This window comes from Salvia splendens, chromosome 2, assembly GCF_004379255.2.
Source record: "Salvia splendens isolate huo1 chromosome 2, SspV2, whole genome shotgun sequence".
Lineage (NCBI taxonomy): Eukaryota > Viridiplantae > Streptophyta > Magnoliopsida > Lamiales > Lamiaceae > Salvia > Salvia splendens.
Window position 1 is genome coordinate 9,259,750 of NC_056033.1, and position 14,241 is coordinate 9,273,990.

The following is a 14,241-nucleotide window of genomic DNA, read 5'->3' on the forward strand; positions in this document are numbered from 1 at the left end:
AGCCGTGGCTCCCCCCCTACCCAAATAGAAGTTTTACAAATCAACTCAAACCACTACAATCCAGTATAAACACCAACACTCATCCATGGCAACTGAGAATGTATGCCCCCCCTTTTTAAGTCACCATTCTGATGAAGAATAATTTATGCTGCCTGATTTGGTTAATGGTATTAAATGCTGATCTCCACTGCTCATACTGCTACAAGAAGCTAAGGAAAATTCTTTGCCATATTCCCCGTGAGTCTCTCACCAATCCCTTGCTTCACTATTACGAATATAATACACATCTTTTCAAATATTTCAGATTATAGCTAAATAATTATACTACAATAACATAATTGTTAAGGAAGTACCGAAATTATTAGTTTTTTCTTATCCTTAAGTTAACACTTATTTTAATCGGTATAGATGTAGTTGATGTAAATGTCTTTCTAAGATAATTCTTTCTTCCAAACCAGAAATTAGAGATCGAGTGTACGATATGAACACAAATCAAGTGATGATCAAGGTCGTAAGATACAATCCAGAGAAAATTCGTGAAGTGGCAAAGGTCGTGAAGTTATAAAAAGTATCATCATGTACTAGCTCCTAAAAGAGGTACTATCTTTCCACTACCAACTTTATCATCTCATAGACTCATAGTTCTAGTCCTTCAATTCCAACTATGTTTCATTTTTTTCATTTCATACATTTTGCTTGTATTTACTGTGTATTTCACCTTTGTAGGAGTATATACTTTGCTTGAGTTCTGACATCTGAGTGAATGAAAAACATTTCCAATAAACACACAGTTCACAAACTAACCACTTTACTCAAATGGTTGCTCTATTTCTGTCAAACAGAAACTGTTGAGAATAAAGAATCAATTTGTTGGGACCGATACTTTATTTCAAAGTGAGTAGGTATTTGAAGGAAAAAATAGCAATATCAAACTAATATTGATTTTAACATTAAAAGAGATTAATGAATGAAGATGAAAACAAAAGTTCTATGTGATGTAAAGATGCCATTGAAGCTCTAACTAATATTCATCTTCATTCATTCCAAACTACATAGTACTAATATTGATTTTACCATTAATAGTGCAAAGAATGGACTGAAAGGAAATTAATGATGCATGGATTAACAGATAGAATACATATCTTCAAATTCGAAAGAGTATATTACGAACAAACAGGTATTTTTCTAAGAGGAAGACTAATTTTGTAATAAATGTAGGAAAAACAAAAAGATCAAGGAAAATGGACAAACTTGTCCAATGAAATCTAAAATCTAAACAATAAAAATATCAAAATTCGAGTGAAGGAGCATGCTTTAGTGATATCCATATCCGGCAGTGGTAAAAACAGGAATAGTAATTAATGTTAAAGTCATAAAAGTAACAAGACACAACATCCTCCCTCCTCACTTGTAGGCCTTAAAGGAAAATATTCTTGTAGATTTAACCTGTATGATTTACTCGAATATGATACACTACTACCCCCAAAGTACATCAAACGTAACAAACCAACCCTATCTCCACATCCAACGTTTTAAGCTCTCATTTTTAGTACTCAGACACATTACACAAGAAACCATACGATGATAACTCGGAAACGAGATACGAAGGAAGCAGCACATCTCATTTCATACTTATTAACTTGCTACCGGCTTTGAAGTAGCCTTCTTTACAGCTTCTGCATATGTTCGGTGTTGATATGTAAGAGTCGACTCGAGCAAGTCCCAAAGCGACGTCTTTGGGTTCCAACCTGAGATATACAGATAAAACGTTAGGACAAGGGCATCTCTAACTTGAATTGAGTTTTCCTAAAACAACAGTTCTCTACCAAGTTGTCTGTTGATTATGGTCATGTCAGGAATTCTCTTGTCACTATCATCGTATCCTTCACCATAAAATTCTTTGGAGCTTATATCAATCGTAGGTGTACTCAGCGAAGGTTCGTTACTAACCGTTGAGTAAACCTGCATGCAAGCATTAAACAGTAGAGTTTCAGAAAATTATCCAAAGGTTACACACCTGAAAGAAAAGACAAGTGCACAAGAGGAAAGGCTCGACAGTTCAAAAACAAGTTGAATTTACCTGAGTCATCATTTCAGCAAGCTGCCTGACTGTAACTTCATTGTTAGGATTGCCAACGTTAAATATCTGCCCATTAGCCCTGGATGGGTTTTCCTGAAAATTCACTTAATTTAACAAATTTGCACATAAATGATGTACTAATACACAGAATTTGGAAGGCATAACTAAGACATACAATCATCAAGAGGACAGCTTCAATGGCATCTTTGATGTAAACAAAAGTTCTCTGTGATTCACCACCATCGACAAGCTTCAGCGGTTCACGCCTTAAGAGATTCTGGGCAGACGAAAAACCAGCAATATGGAAAATGAGTCGAGTTCATAACAGTATATAATAGACAGAGAAGTCAAAAGAAAAACAGTATTAGTACATTGCTAAAGCAGGCAAGAACTCTAGGAACACCCTCACTTGGGCCATCGATCCCAGGTATAAAGTCCATCCTGGGTCCAATCCAGTTGAAGGGCCTCACAATTGTAAACTCAAGACCGTTTTCAGCCCCCTCGGCTGTAGCACAACAATATAGGAATACAATAAATATGAAGCTTCATATTTTACTTAGGTCCCACAAAAATATAAACACACAGCTCACCATATATCAGCCTTTCAACTAACTGCTTTGCACATGCATATGACCATCTCTGTTTCTCAATGGGGCCAAAGATGCAAGGGGAGGAATCTTCCGATAGAACATAGTAAGCAGGATCCTGATGCATCATGCAAGAAGATGATGAATATTAAAAAAATCCAAACAGAAAAGTAAATGTTCCCCTTGTTTATAACTTGGTGAATCACAATACAAGAAGCAACTGTATAGTAATAATTGGATATAATAGTGAACAATCAAATGAGCAATGAGCTTACATGTGCATCTAGCTAAACAATGGTAATAGATTCAAATAAAAAGCTTAAAAGGTAAAAAGCAAACGCTTACCTGCCGCAGTGGGCTATCTTTGGGTAAAAAGCAACCAATTGTTTTCCCATATACTTCACAAGTGGAGAAATGAATGAGGCGCTTTCCATTTTCCGAGCAGTATTTAATCTAAACCAGAGCAATCAATCAATTTCAAACTAGCAAGATTCATTTGGTTAAAGGTTTTTATGACAAATCAGAAAAACAAAATTGCAAATCACGACACGCAAAGACTTACCACGGGGAGAGCATCAATGAAGTTGCTGTAGATCGTGTCAAGCGGGCGCGTATTGTAGTCTGCTGGAGTGCATATAGCAGCAAGATTTATGATCTAAAGTAAAAAATTAGAATTAACACATGGATAATATCTCTTTAAGAAATCAGTGAGGCTGAAAATCAGGAAAGAAATACAGTAATACTAGTAGATAAATAAAAATCTATCGAGATCTCAGTAGAACACTCCAGATTTACTCCAGTAGCAGCACCTAATTTCACTTCAATTGATTAAGATTATCAGATATATTCCTACATTGGAAGCGAATTCCAGTGCAATGTCACTAACTTCAACAAAAAAAGAAAAAGAAAAGGAACATGAACAACAGGAGATGCAACATCCTACTTAAGCACTAGCTGAAACTAAACCTCGAGAACATAAACACATAAAACTGGAGAGAAAGAAAATTACAAGATCCGAGATCCGAATGAGGCCTTCGAGGCGAGAATCGTTCTTAATGTTGAGGCGGTGGAACTGGATGCGATCAGCCCAGGGCAGCGACGACGGCTCGAGGAGGTGTTTGATCTTGTCGCTGTAGACATCCACCGCCAGAACCTTGTGCAGCGTCTCGGCCATCAGCTTCTCGCAGAGGTGCGAGCCGATGAAGCCTCCGGCGCCGATCATGCATATGGTGATCGGCTTGATCGGATTCCCGTCGAGATCTACTCTGGCGCTCGCCATTATTTACACCGACAGTTTATTCGGTGCAGATGGAGATGAATTGGACGATTGTTAATAATGAGCGAGAGAATGTTGGGGGTTTAAGCGGAAATGATTAATGGATTTGGGTGGATTCGGAAGAAATATGGTATTTAAAGGTGGGAACGGAGGGAGGTGGCGTTTTGTGTTGCCGTTGGATTTTATTGACCTCAAATATAGTCAGTTATTCACGATATTCACGAAGCACCAGTCACTCTCACTCTCACTCTCACTCTCACTCTCACTCTCGACTTCTTTTAGGCCATCCACAGTAGGAATAGCTCAGCAATAGCCCAGCCATAGCTTAGCCACTGCCACATTATCAGCACTAAAAATCCTCCTGCCATATCATAAATAGCCCAACCATAGCCTAGCCACATCATAAATAGCCCAGCCACATCAATAGCCACATCACTAATAACAATTATATAAAATGACATAATTAACAATCACACAATATACGGAATTTAATTTACGAGACATATACGGGAAACATTAATAATACTATCCACATCACTATTAACATATACGGCACCTGACCCCATCCACTTCCCACAGGGATCGTCGGAGTTTGTGACCCGCTACTCCCGGAACTAGGCTCGTTGTTGAGATCCATTTCTCGTTGTTGAGATCCATTTCCCGTTGTTGATCTTGAACAGAAATTAAGATAGAGAGAGTACTCGTTAAAACAAGTGGTGCGAATGAAAATGACGAGCAAAGCGCGTATATATAGTGTTTCGGAAAAAAAAAATAATTTTCGCGCTAGGCTGTGCGCTGGGCGATCCGGGCGCTGCAATAGCGCCGAACGGACCGCCCAGCCGACCGCCCAGCGCCACATAACCGCCCAGCACTGCGCGGTTTCTCTCTCCACTCAGCCGCTGGGCGGCTGCAATAGACCGCCCAGCGCCGGCGCTCGGCTGGGCGGTCGCTGGACGCCTATTGTGGATGGTCTTAAGTTTTACCTGCTACTTTCAACTGCTATTCAACAAAAATCTCGACTTCTTTTAAGTTTTACCTGCTACTTTCAACTGCTATTCAACAAAAATTTGATAAATCATCATATTAATGCGGTAAATCATTGTTCGGATATAATCATATGATCTACGTATTTAACTTCGATGACCGCTGATTAGATGAAATGTGTAACACTATTTAAAATTGCAAAACAGCAGTAGTAGTAGTACAAATTTTTGGGGTCAATCGCTCCGGCTGAAAATTTTTTCCGGATTAAAATATTTTAACCTAATCTTAAATATGAATATGAACCGAACCGAGAATCAAATTGAATTTTAAAATTTGTTTTTTTTTTTTAATTTTGGTTTTATTTTTTAGAAAATTTTGATTTTTGGTTCGGTTCGAATATATAAAAAAATTAAATTAAATTAAATTAAATTAAAAAATAAAATTATTTTTTAAATATTAGTATAATATACTATTAATATGTAATGAATTAAGTACCTATAACTAAAAGTTCAATTTAACAATGTGCAAAACAATTTTTTACATCATTTTCACCGTTGAAATACAATGTAGCATACAATTTTCATTCTTTAATTTGGTTCAAGGTTTTAACCTTTTGGGTTTGGAATTATTCGGATTTCTGATTTAAATCAAAATTTTTTTGATTTAATTCAATTTTATATTTTAGAAAAAAATGATTTTTTGGTTCGATTTAGTTTTGGCAATAAACTGAATTGAAAATTGTTTAATTTTGTATTTTGTTTTCAAATGTTAATATTAATGGACTAGTACTGTATTTTGTGAAAATTGTTTAATTTTGTATTTTGTTTTCAAATGTTAATATTTTGTGAAAATTGTTTAATTTTGTATTTTGGGGGGTATATAACAAAATGAACGCTGCAGTACCAATTTGAAAAAAATTGAAAGAGGGAAGAAGAGAAGGAAAAAAGGAGATGGATTATAATTTAGGAGCATTAAAACTGATGAGCGCGCAACTGAAAAACGCCCGCCAAACGCCGTCACAGAACGCCTTCAGTCTCGGCGGCATCCTCTTCCAACGCGCTTGGATTCAGGTTTGTGCTCTTGTGTTTAATTTTTTTGGTGCAGCTTCATTTACATTTGCAATGCCAAATCCTAAATCAGCTGAATTTCAGGGGGTTTTAGTCTCCGTACCATCGGCATCCGACGATGGTGAGAGCGGCCGGTTCCTTCTAGACGACGGCACCGGTGTCATTGAACTATCGCTCTCCCGCGACCGCCAATGGGAATCTGGTCCGTGTGTTTGTGTTCTGCTTTCTTAATTTTTATTTTTAATTTTGCTTTCACTCTCTTATAAGTAAATCATGAATTTGCTTCTTTGCTGCGTGTTTGTTTCGATTAGGGATGTACCTAATGGTGATTGGAGCGTATCATGTCCGCGCAGGTGATCTTCCATTTATTAAGGTAAAAATTTAACTCTACACTTTACTTTTTTTTCTCTTTCTTTCTTTCTTTCTTTTATTCTTTCCCCCTGCCTGAGTGGCATTTTTACGTGCAATTGCACACTACTAAGATATTCAGTTTCTTTACTGAGTAGCTGGTTTAGTTCTTTTGCTGTTTCTTCAAAATCAATTGGTATTTCGGTCAAGTAAAAATATGCATAGAGGGGCAATGAATGCAGTGGTAAGTTGTTAATTTCAGACCTAAAAAGCTAATGCTTGGTAAGCTCTACTTATCTTCTTTAGATTAGTATTGTTTGCGATGCTGTCCAAGTGAACTGAGGGAGGGATAATACTATCACACCAATACATTGTGATAATATTATCACTTATTGGAGGGAAAATGAGCAATAAGAATGTGTTAAATCCTTTTTTATAGATAAGGATGGAAATCAAGGGACGAATTTAAAGGGTGAATATACTCCTGTCCGGCTGTCCCCCATTTACCTCAAAGCAAAACGTAACCTTGGAATATTTTTTTGCAATTTATGTTATTCTACTATAGGGTTAGTATCTGCCTGACCGCATTCACACCCTTAAACGAGGGCAGTGCATCATTTCCTTATTTGATGAACAACCATGTTGCTTGAGGTTCATTGTAATTCATTTCTTGAAAGAGCTTTGAACTTTGGGCTAATAAATCTGATATGGCCGGTTTCACAGGTTCACAAAATTGTTGATCTTTCACCATTTCCAGATATTGAATCAATGTGGTATCTGGAAGTTATTGAAGTTTTCAAACTCTTTTATGAACCATTATTTCAAGAATGACGCCAGAGTAGGAGAGATATTGACCTCTTCTTTGCTGCTAGATGTTTTCTATTGTATATTCCATTTTTCACCTGGGTTTTGATCCATGTCTTTACTTCTTCTGAGAAGGGAGTTTTGTATGTGAACCTAGAATTCATCTCAGTTTTATATGGAAGAATTTGCTTCATTTAAAGGCGCCTTAAAGATGATTATTTATTTTGCTATATCGACTAAAAGTATGATATAATAGTCACAATGAAGCTGTAGGAATTAGTGGATTTTATCATAATTTGTACTCATTCTGCATATAATTGAATAAAACTAACTTGATCGTCTGGATACCAGTTTATGCATCATTAACTTATACTACTACCATTTCGAAGTCCCCATGAGTTTACCTCTACTACTCTTTATAGACATGTGAGAAAATGTGAACATCAGGTAGCAGCAATGGTGGTCAACAAGATTGCACCGGAGAAATGCATAAGGTGTAGGCTCACGGCCTCGAAACTCCAGGAAGGCTTGATAGAGACATAGAGTTGGTATTGAGTATTGAAGGGTGTTATGATTTAGAAGAGATGAATGATCCAATATTATGGGGGCGATACATATAACAAATTTGTGTCAAAACAGTAAGCCATTCTGATCGGAATAGGATGAGTCCTCTAACCTATTTCTTGATCCACATCATATATAGAGTATAGACTCATCAAGTACACCTGGAACATAGAGGTTTAGTGTAGTTCCAAATCCACAGCAGCATAATGTAGCTGTAGACCCCATACCATGTCAAAGTATTGATCCAAATGCAACAGTGCAACAACACAGCCACACACTTTTAGCTGATTGCCGGATACTAGGCCTTCATATTTGTTTGATTAGTATATGGTCAAAATCATGGAATACCGCCTCAACCTCATTAATCAACATGTCACGAGAAAATGTGAGCTTTAAAATGGAATCTGAAGCTTCTGAAATATGGTCATGAGACTTGGCTTGTCCCTTGTTGCAGACAATATTTGTGATTGGTAAGCAGGAAGAGAGTATAGATCAAAGTAAAAAGTAGGCAATGGGAGCACTTAGATAAATCTCTTGTAGAAGCTGACATCTTTGATTCCAAAAGCCATTTACTAATATCCCGCTGATTCAATCATTTGCCTCTTTAGCACCTTGCCCTCTGGCATAGACTCATAGCGCTTCAAGTCTACAGAATCTTAGTATCAAACTTATCAGGAAACTAGACATGCTGAATCTCACTCACTGTGAAGCTTCTCTACAAGATAATACAGTTGAGTCCATTTGTAATAATAACTACTCCCCCCTTCCCCTAAATTTTGTCAAACTTTGACTGGGCACGAGTTTTAATAAATGTAATGGAAAGTGGATTGAAAAAGTTAGTAGAACGTAGATCATATTTATTAGTTTTATAAGAAAATGTGAGTGAGAACGAGTTAGTGGAATATGGGCCCACTACAAAAAATAGTAAAAAGTGAAATGTGACAAATTTTGTGGGACGGATGAAAATGGAAAAAATGTGACAAACTTTCTGTACAGATAAGAGTAACAAATTGTATTTGCTATAAACTTCGTTTCATGTTTCCTTTGTATACTCAATATTCTCATGATAGATTAAGACTAGTCAAGTACTCCCTCCGTTTCACACTAGTAGACTTCATTCTACAGTAGTAGAGTCATTTAATTTTCTGCACTCGTTTTGAGAAAATGCTAATAAATAGTTAAAGTGAATAAAAAGTCAAGTAAAGTAAAATAAAATAAAGAGAGAATAATGTATAGAATACTATTTATTACTTCCTCCGTCCCTAAAGAATATACACTTTAGGTCGGCACGGGTTATAATATAAAATTGGTAAGTTAGAGAGAGGTGGAGAGAAAAGATAATTAAAGTATTATTAGTGGAAAAATTGTGAAGCATTAGTGAGTAAATTGTTGAAAAAGTAGATTCGAAATGAATATTTAAACCAAATTTCATAGCCTTTGTAATGAAGATAATCAAAACGTAATACTCCCTATATTTAATCAATTGATGTGGCTGGAATTTGGATAGGTATTACTGATTTGATAATAGTACTAGTAATATTTTATTTTTTATATTAGTTGTTTATCAGTATTTTTAAGCGTAAGAAAACATGAAATATATATAGTAGTTTAATTGGTCAAAATTTGTTAACGACAAGCCCCGCAAGGCCCCGCCCCGCTACTCAATTCTCGCCCACAGCCCACAGGCACAGCCAACAACAAAATCATTTCAAACCACCACTTAGAGCATCTCCAATGCCGGCGTCAAAATCGCGACGCCGATTTTTCGCCGACGCCGGTTCTGACACCGAACCATTGGAACCGGAGTCGGCGAAATCGGCGTCAAAATCGGCGTGGCCATGCCGATTCGCGCGATGACGCCGGTTCCGACGCCGATCCTCACGGCGCCATTGTGGGTCCCGGATCGGCGTCAAACCGGCGTCAGATTTTATTTTTTATTTTTTTTTCTTTTGAAATGTAAATTTATGTAAATTTATGTAATTTTTAGTTTTTATTTTAGTTTTTATGTAAATTTATGTAATTTTTTTAAATGTAATTTTTTTTAATGTATTTTTTTTAAATTATTGTATTTTTGAAATTTTAATAGTATTATTCAATTTAAATGTATTTGTCTCGTAAATTAAATTCCGTATGTTGATACGATTGTAAATTAAATTTCCGTATGTTGATACAATTGTAAATTAAATTATATAATTGTTATTAGTGTGAAGAGATGCTCTTACATCGTCTCTCGCTATCACCCTCGCTCCCATTCCCCAACTACACATACGCAACTACTGATATCGTCAATCTAGAATTCACTTGGATTTTCATGTAGCTATCTATATATTCGGATGTAGCCTCAGAATCTTGACTATGCTTCTATTCATCTCTCTCTACAACAATGCCTTCTCCAATTCTCCTGCCATCTCCCCCTCACTTCCGCCTTGTCTTCACTGGAATTTCGCTATCGCAGTCGAAGCAAGATTTTTCGCGCAAATTGTTCTTGTGTCAGCCGCGGAGGAGCGTTGAGACTATTAAGTGTCTCGCCGAGGAGAGAGAAAGTTCAGGTGAAGCTGTGGGGAGGAGCTCAATATTGGTCAGGATTTCCCAAATGCTGCTGCTGTTTCGCAAAGGATCCCGGATTCTCTCTCACTTGGGATTCGCGAGCCAGTGTATGAGGTCGCCGCTTTGTTTTCTATATTTTCTAATTGCTGATTTTGATATGCGAATTTAGTTTTTGATTGGAAGATAAGACAACAACATGCATTTTGGGCGGATCACAATAATTGATTCAAGCTAAATGCTACTAGTATGGACTAGTTTTTCTTCTCAATATTTTCGTCAAGGAAGTCTACCAAACCTGAATTTCATTCAAAGGAAGGACCTGTTTTCTGCTCTTTCTTCACCCATTTCCCTTTAACAGGTCGTGGAAATTAAGTCTATTGGGATCGTATCCACACGGAAAATTAATCGGAGACACTTGTTAAAATCAAGTGGTGAGTACAAGTTTCTTTCATGGTAACCTAATTTGCTAAATTAAGCAATAAGAGAAAGTTCTGTGTGTAAATTCACTTCAGAATTAGAAAACTGTAATTTCAATAAAAAAAATCATATAGGTGCTGGTTCTCATTTTTCCTGTACTTTTCAATGGAATGGTTAAACATACGTTTCAGGTTTAATCATGGAAAACCTTTTTAAAATTTGCAAATCAAGTGGATCATAATGATTGCACGTCTAATTTCTAGCTCAACAAGGTACGGGAATATGCAATTTTGCTGAACTTGGGATCTTTACGTGCGATTGCAATGCAAGAACGTGTTTATATATTCAACTATAACCGGTATTCCCCCTCTCTATCAACTTTTCTTGTCAATTCTTTATAAGTTCTCACATAATCTCAGCGGACCAAACTGTACTTTTTGGTAACTTACAGGAGAGCAGGAAAAGCTTTTATTGATGCGTTGTTACCCCGCTTAAACCCGAAGAATATGAATGGAGGGCCCTCAATGCCATTTGTGATTGAGGTAGATTTCTTCACGAATCATTTCAACAATTATTAACTTTGGTGCGCTTTTTTTAATCATAGCACTTCATTCTTTGCAAATAAAAAATTTCTCCATGAGTAACTACGGCCTGTAGATTACAGAGTCATTCTCACACACATTCTTTGCAATGGTTAAGAGGTTCAAGTTGATTCAGTGCAATCAACTGTAGGTACTATCACAGTCCTAGATTCTCGAGAAACTCATAGTTTGAATCCCATGAAGAGCTAATTCTGTAAGGGAATTTTGGCTTGTTTGATGCTTCTTTGGTTATTGTTGACCTTTCAATAGTTTTCTCTCTTGGGGGGATATGGTTGAATGGCACTGAAGTAACTTTTGAAAACTTGTATTCCTTCTTGCACGTTAAAAGCCACAAAAATTTTTAACATGTCTAGGAACTTAGTCTTACATGTAGCTCAGTCCTGGTCATCATTTCATTGCTTAACAAAATGCTTCAATAAAAGCTTTTTGCTGAAATAGCCCGACATTTGTTCACTGAGATGCTTGCAGGTAGTTGAGGCAGCACTATATTCTCGAATACAACGCACGGAACAGAGACTACTGGATTTAGAACCACGTGTAAGTAAGAAATACTAGTAACTGAATGTTATTGGTAATTACTGCTCCATCTATGTTGAAACTTTAGTTTGTTTCGTCTTTATCTTCTTTTTCTAAGTTGAGGCCATTGAGTTTCAACTATTCATCCCTGCCATGCTAAACTTAAATAGTTTCATTACAAAGCCTGGGTGATATGAGAATTTTTACTTTTGAACATCATCCAACAATTCTGTGCCCAACTTCCTAGATAAAGAATACCTAAACCTTTATTAACAGGTTGGTGCTTGGAACCTCTATTTCGTCATACTAGTTTTGAGCTACAACAGTTCTCATTCATATGTGCATTCCAGAAGGAATCAGAAAGCACTGCTATCTACTGCCAGGTCCAACATAGATATTTATCAAAACTGTTTTACATTAACAAAATGTATATATCTTGCTTTATATAGCAGAATATTCCAAGCTCACTTGTATAGTTGTATATACAGCTATTGTGTGATTGTCTGTCTTTTTCTGTAACTATTACTCTTCAGGGTAATTCTTTTTGTGTTCTAGGGGATTATTTAAGTTCCATATGTGTTCTTCTTGCAGGTCCAAGGATTGCTTGAGGTTCTTCCTAATCGATTGACTGCCAACATACTCGAAGAACTTCGAATTAGCAAACAAACACTATTATAGTTTTCAACTTAGTTCTGGCTATCTTGGTATTGGCTAAAATGTACACCCTCCGTCCCAATAAATATGAAACATTTGGTTTCCGTCACGGGATTTTATGTAGTGTTGTTTTGTGAGTTAATGAAGAGAGGAAAAAGTAGAGATGATGTTATTTCCATTTTAGGAAACGTTTCATTTTTAATGGGACAATCCAAAAAGGAAAACGTTTCATTTTTAATGGGACTGGGGGAGTATTTATCAACTCATAACTAGCTACTCACACACTGTGTTTATGACTAAAGGTAGAATTGGGCTCAAAGGCCGGGGCTTTGAAGCAAATGTTGCTTGATATCCTTGAGGACACCCATGAAATACTGAGAATATGTATCATGGGAAGAAACTGCACTCTGACAAAAAATGATGATATGGAATGCTCTGTTCCCTTAGAGAAGGAGATAGCTGAGGGTAAGTCTCGTCAAGTTAGGTTCATGAAAATATAAATTACATCTATATTTTGCACACATCACTTGAAATTGTACAACTTGTGATCTAAGTGTTGGTCCTTGGGTTTCTCAGAAGAGGAAGAAGAGATTGAAATGCTTTTGGAAAATTATCTCCAAAGGTAATTCCTTGACACCCACCAGTTCATTGGAATGGAAGGGGGTTACATTGGTGGTGGTGCCTATTATGACAGTGTAGGAGATCTTTTCATATTTGAAGCTTTTTATTCTGTTATCCGTTAGGGCTACACCTCATGTCTATAAACTCGTAGATCACGCGGGCCGCGGCTGGGAGTGGGGGAGGTGGTATAGTTATCTTTAAGAAACTGTGTTCAAGAATGTCCTATTATTGGGCTTGCCGTATGAAACACTCCCTTGTTTTAGCTAAACCTTGATGGGGAAAGAATAGTCTGATTTCTTTGACCATATACTTCCTTATATCCTGACTTCATTTATTCTGCTGAGCAACCTTTTTTTTAAAGTTGAGGCTGCAGTAGGCGGTTCAGTCATATTGTAGTAGTTACAGACTAAATTATTTCATGTAATGGCAGATGTGAATCTTGTCATAGTCAAGCAGAGAGGCTTCTTGATTCAGCAAAGGAAATGGAAGATTCAACTGCCGTTAACCTGAGGTTTGCTATTTCCAAAATGGACCAACCCATTTTTACTCGTGAGGGACCGAATAATTTAAAAAATAATGTTTTGGACCAAAATAAAAAAATCGCAATATGTTATAAATTTAGACATAGTGCAAGTATCATGGGATAAGGGTGTATTATATTTCATTATAGCTGGTGCAGAATTCGTTATCAACTTATCATATTTCATTGGGGATTTGAAGAGTTTGGGCTTGATCAATGAACTCTTGTGAGCCTGTGTTTTTGAAGGCCCAATTTATATAGCAAGCAGTAATTCGAAGCCTTATAAAAATGTTAAGTTTTTCTTATTTCTCTTGTATAAGGTGTACGCGTACAATGTGTGTTACATAAAATAAGGGAAGATAATTACATAACGATTACGATAAAGATAACAATCATATTTGACATTTTATATATGGAGTACTATATGATAGGTATCCCTACGAATAAGCCACATTAACAATGAATTTGATATACTCTACAGCTTAATTTATTTGGTTCAAATCACTAATATACTTATCTTAAGAACAACAAATATATCTTGCAATCGCATCGACAATGTAGCTAGTTACAATATTATTTTTTGTGTGATGGATAGTCATGCGTATATTCATTATTCCACGAAGATTAAAATGTTAATAGAGAAGATAATCATGC

At 36.5% G+C, this 14,241-nt stretch overlaps 3 protein-coding genes across 3 annotated transcripts; 2 read left to right on the forward strand and 1 right to left on the reverse strand.

Moving 5' to 3' along the window:
* Positions 1 to 1,337: 1,337 nt before the first annotated feature.
* On the reverse strand, positions 1,338 to 4,108 carry LOC121760706 (UDP-D-apiose/UDP-D-xylose synthase 2-like). The gene is made up of 9 exons (XM_042156341.1): positions 3,677 to 4,108; positions 3,230 to 3,322; positions 3,013 to 3,120; positions 2,671 to 2,785; positions 2,452 to 2,585; positions 2,256 to 2,357; positions 2,081 to 2,173; positions 1,827 to 1,962; positions 1,338 to 1,748 (listed from the first exon to the last, which is right to left on the reverse strand). Exons 1-9 carry the CDS (start codon positions 3,944 to 3,946, stop codon positions 1,636 to 1,638), a joined length of 1,164 nt encoding a protein of 387 aa, XP_042012275.1. The 5' UTR covers positions 3,947 to 4,108; the 3' UTR covers positions 1,338 to 1,635.
* A 1,751-nt stretch (positions 4,109 to 5,859) lies between these two features.
* LOC121771847 lies at positions 5,860 to 7,340 on the forward strand. Its single transcript, XM_042168740.1, has 4 exons — positions 5,860 to 5,997; positions 6,079 to 6,196; positions 6,306 to 6,367; positions 7,066 to 7,340. Exons 1-4 carry the CDS (start codon positions 5,878 to 5,880, stop codon positions 7,171 to 7,173), a joined length of 408 nt encoding a protein of 135 aa, XP_042024674.1. The 5' UTR covers positions 5,860 to 5,877; the 3' UTR covers positions 7,174 to 7,340.
* Positions 7,341 to 10,093: 2,753 nt separating this feature from the next.
* Positions 10,094 to 13,886, forward strand: LOC121772852 (magnesium transporter MRS2-11, chloroplastic-like). Its single transcript, XM_042170002.1, has 8 exons — positions 10,094 to 10,288; positions 10,938 to 11,032; positions 11,126 to 11,216; positions 11,745 to 11,813; positions 12,384 to 12,463; positions 12,748 to 12,911; positions 13,023 to 13,068; positions 13,498 to 13,886. The coding sequence occupies exons 1-8, from the start codon at positions 10,094 to 10,096 to the stop codon at positions 13,712 to 13,714; spliced, it is 957 nt and encodes a 318-aa protein (XP_042025936.1). The 3' UTR covers positions 13,715 to 13,886.
* The last annotated feature ends 355 nt before the right edge of the window (positions 13,887 to 14,241 follow it).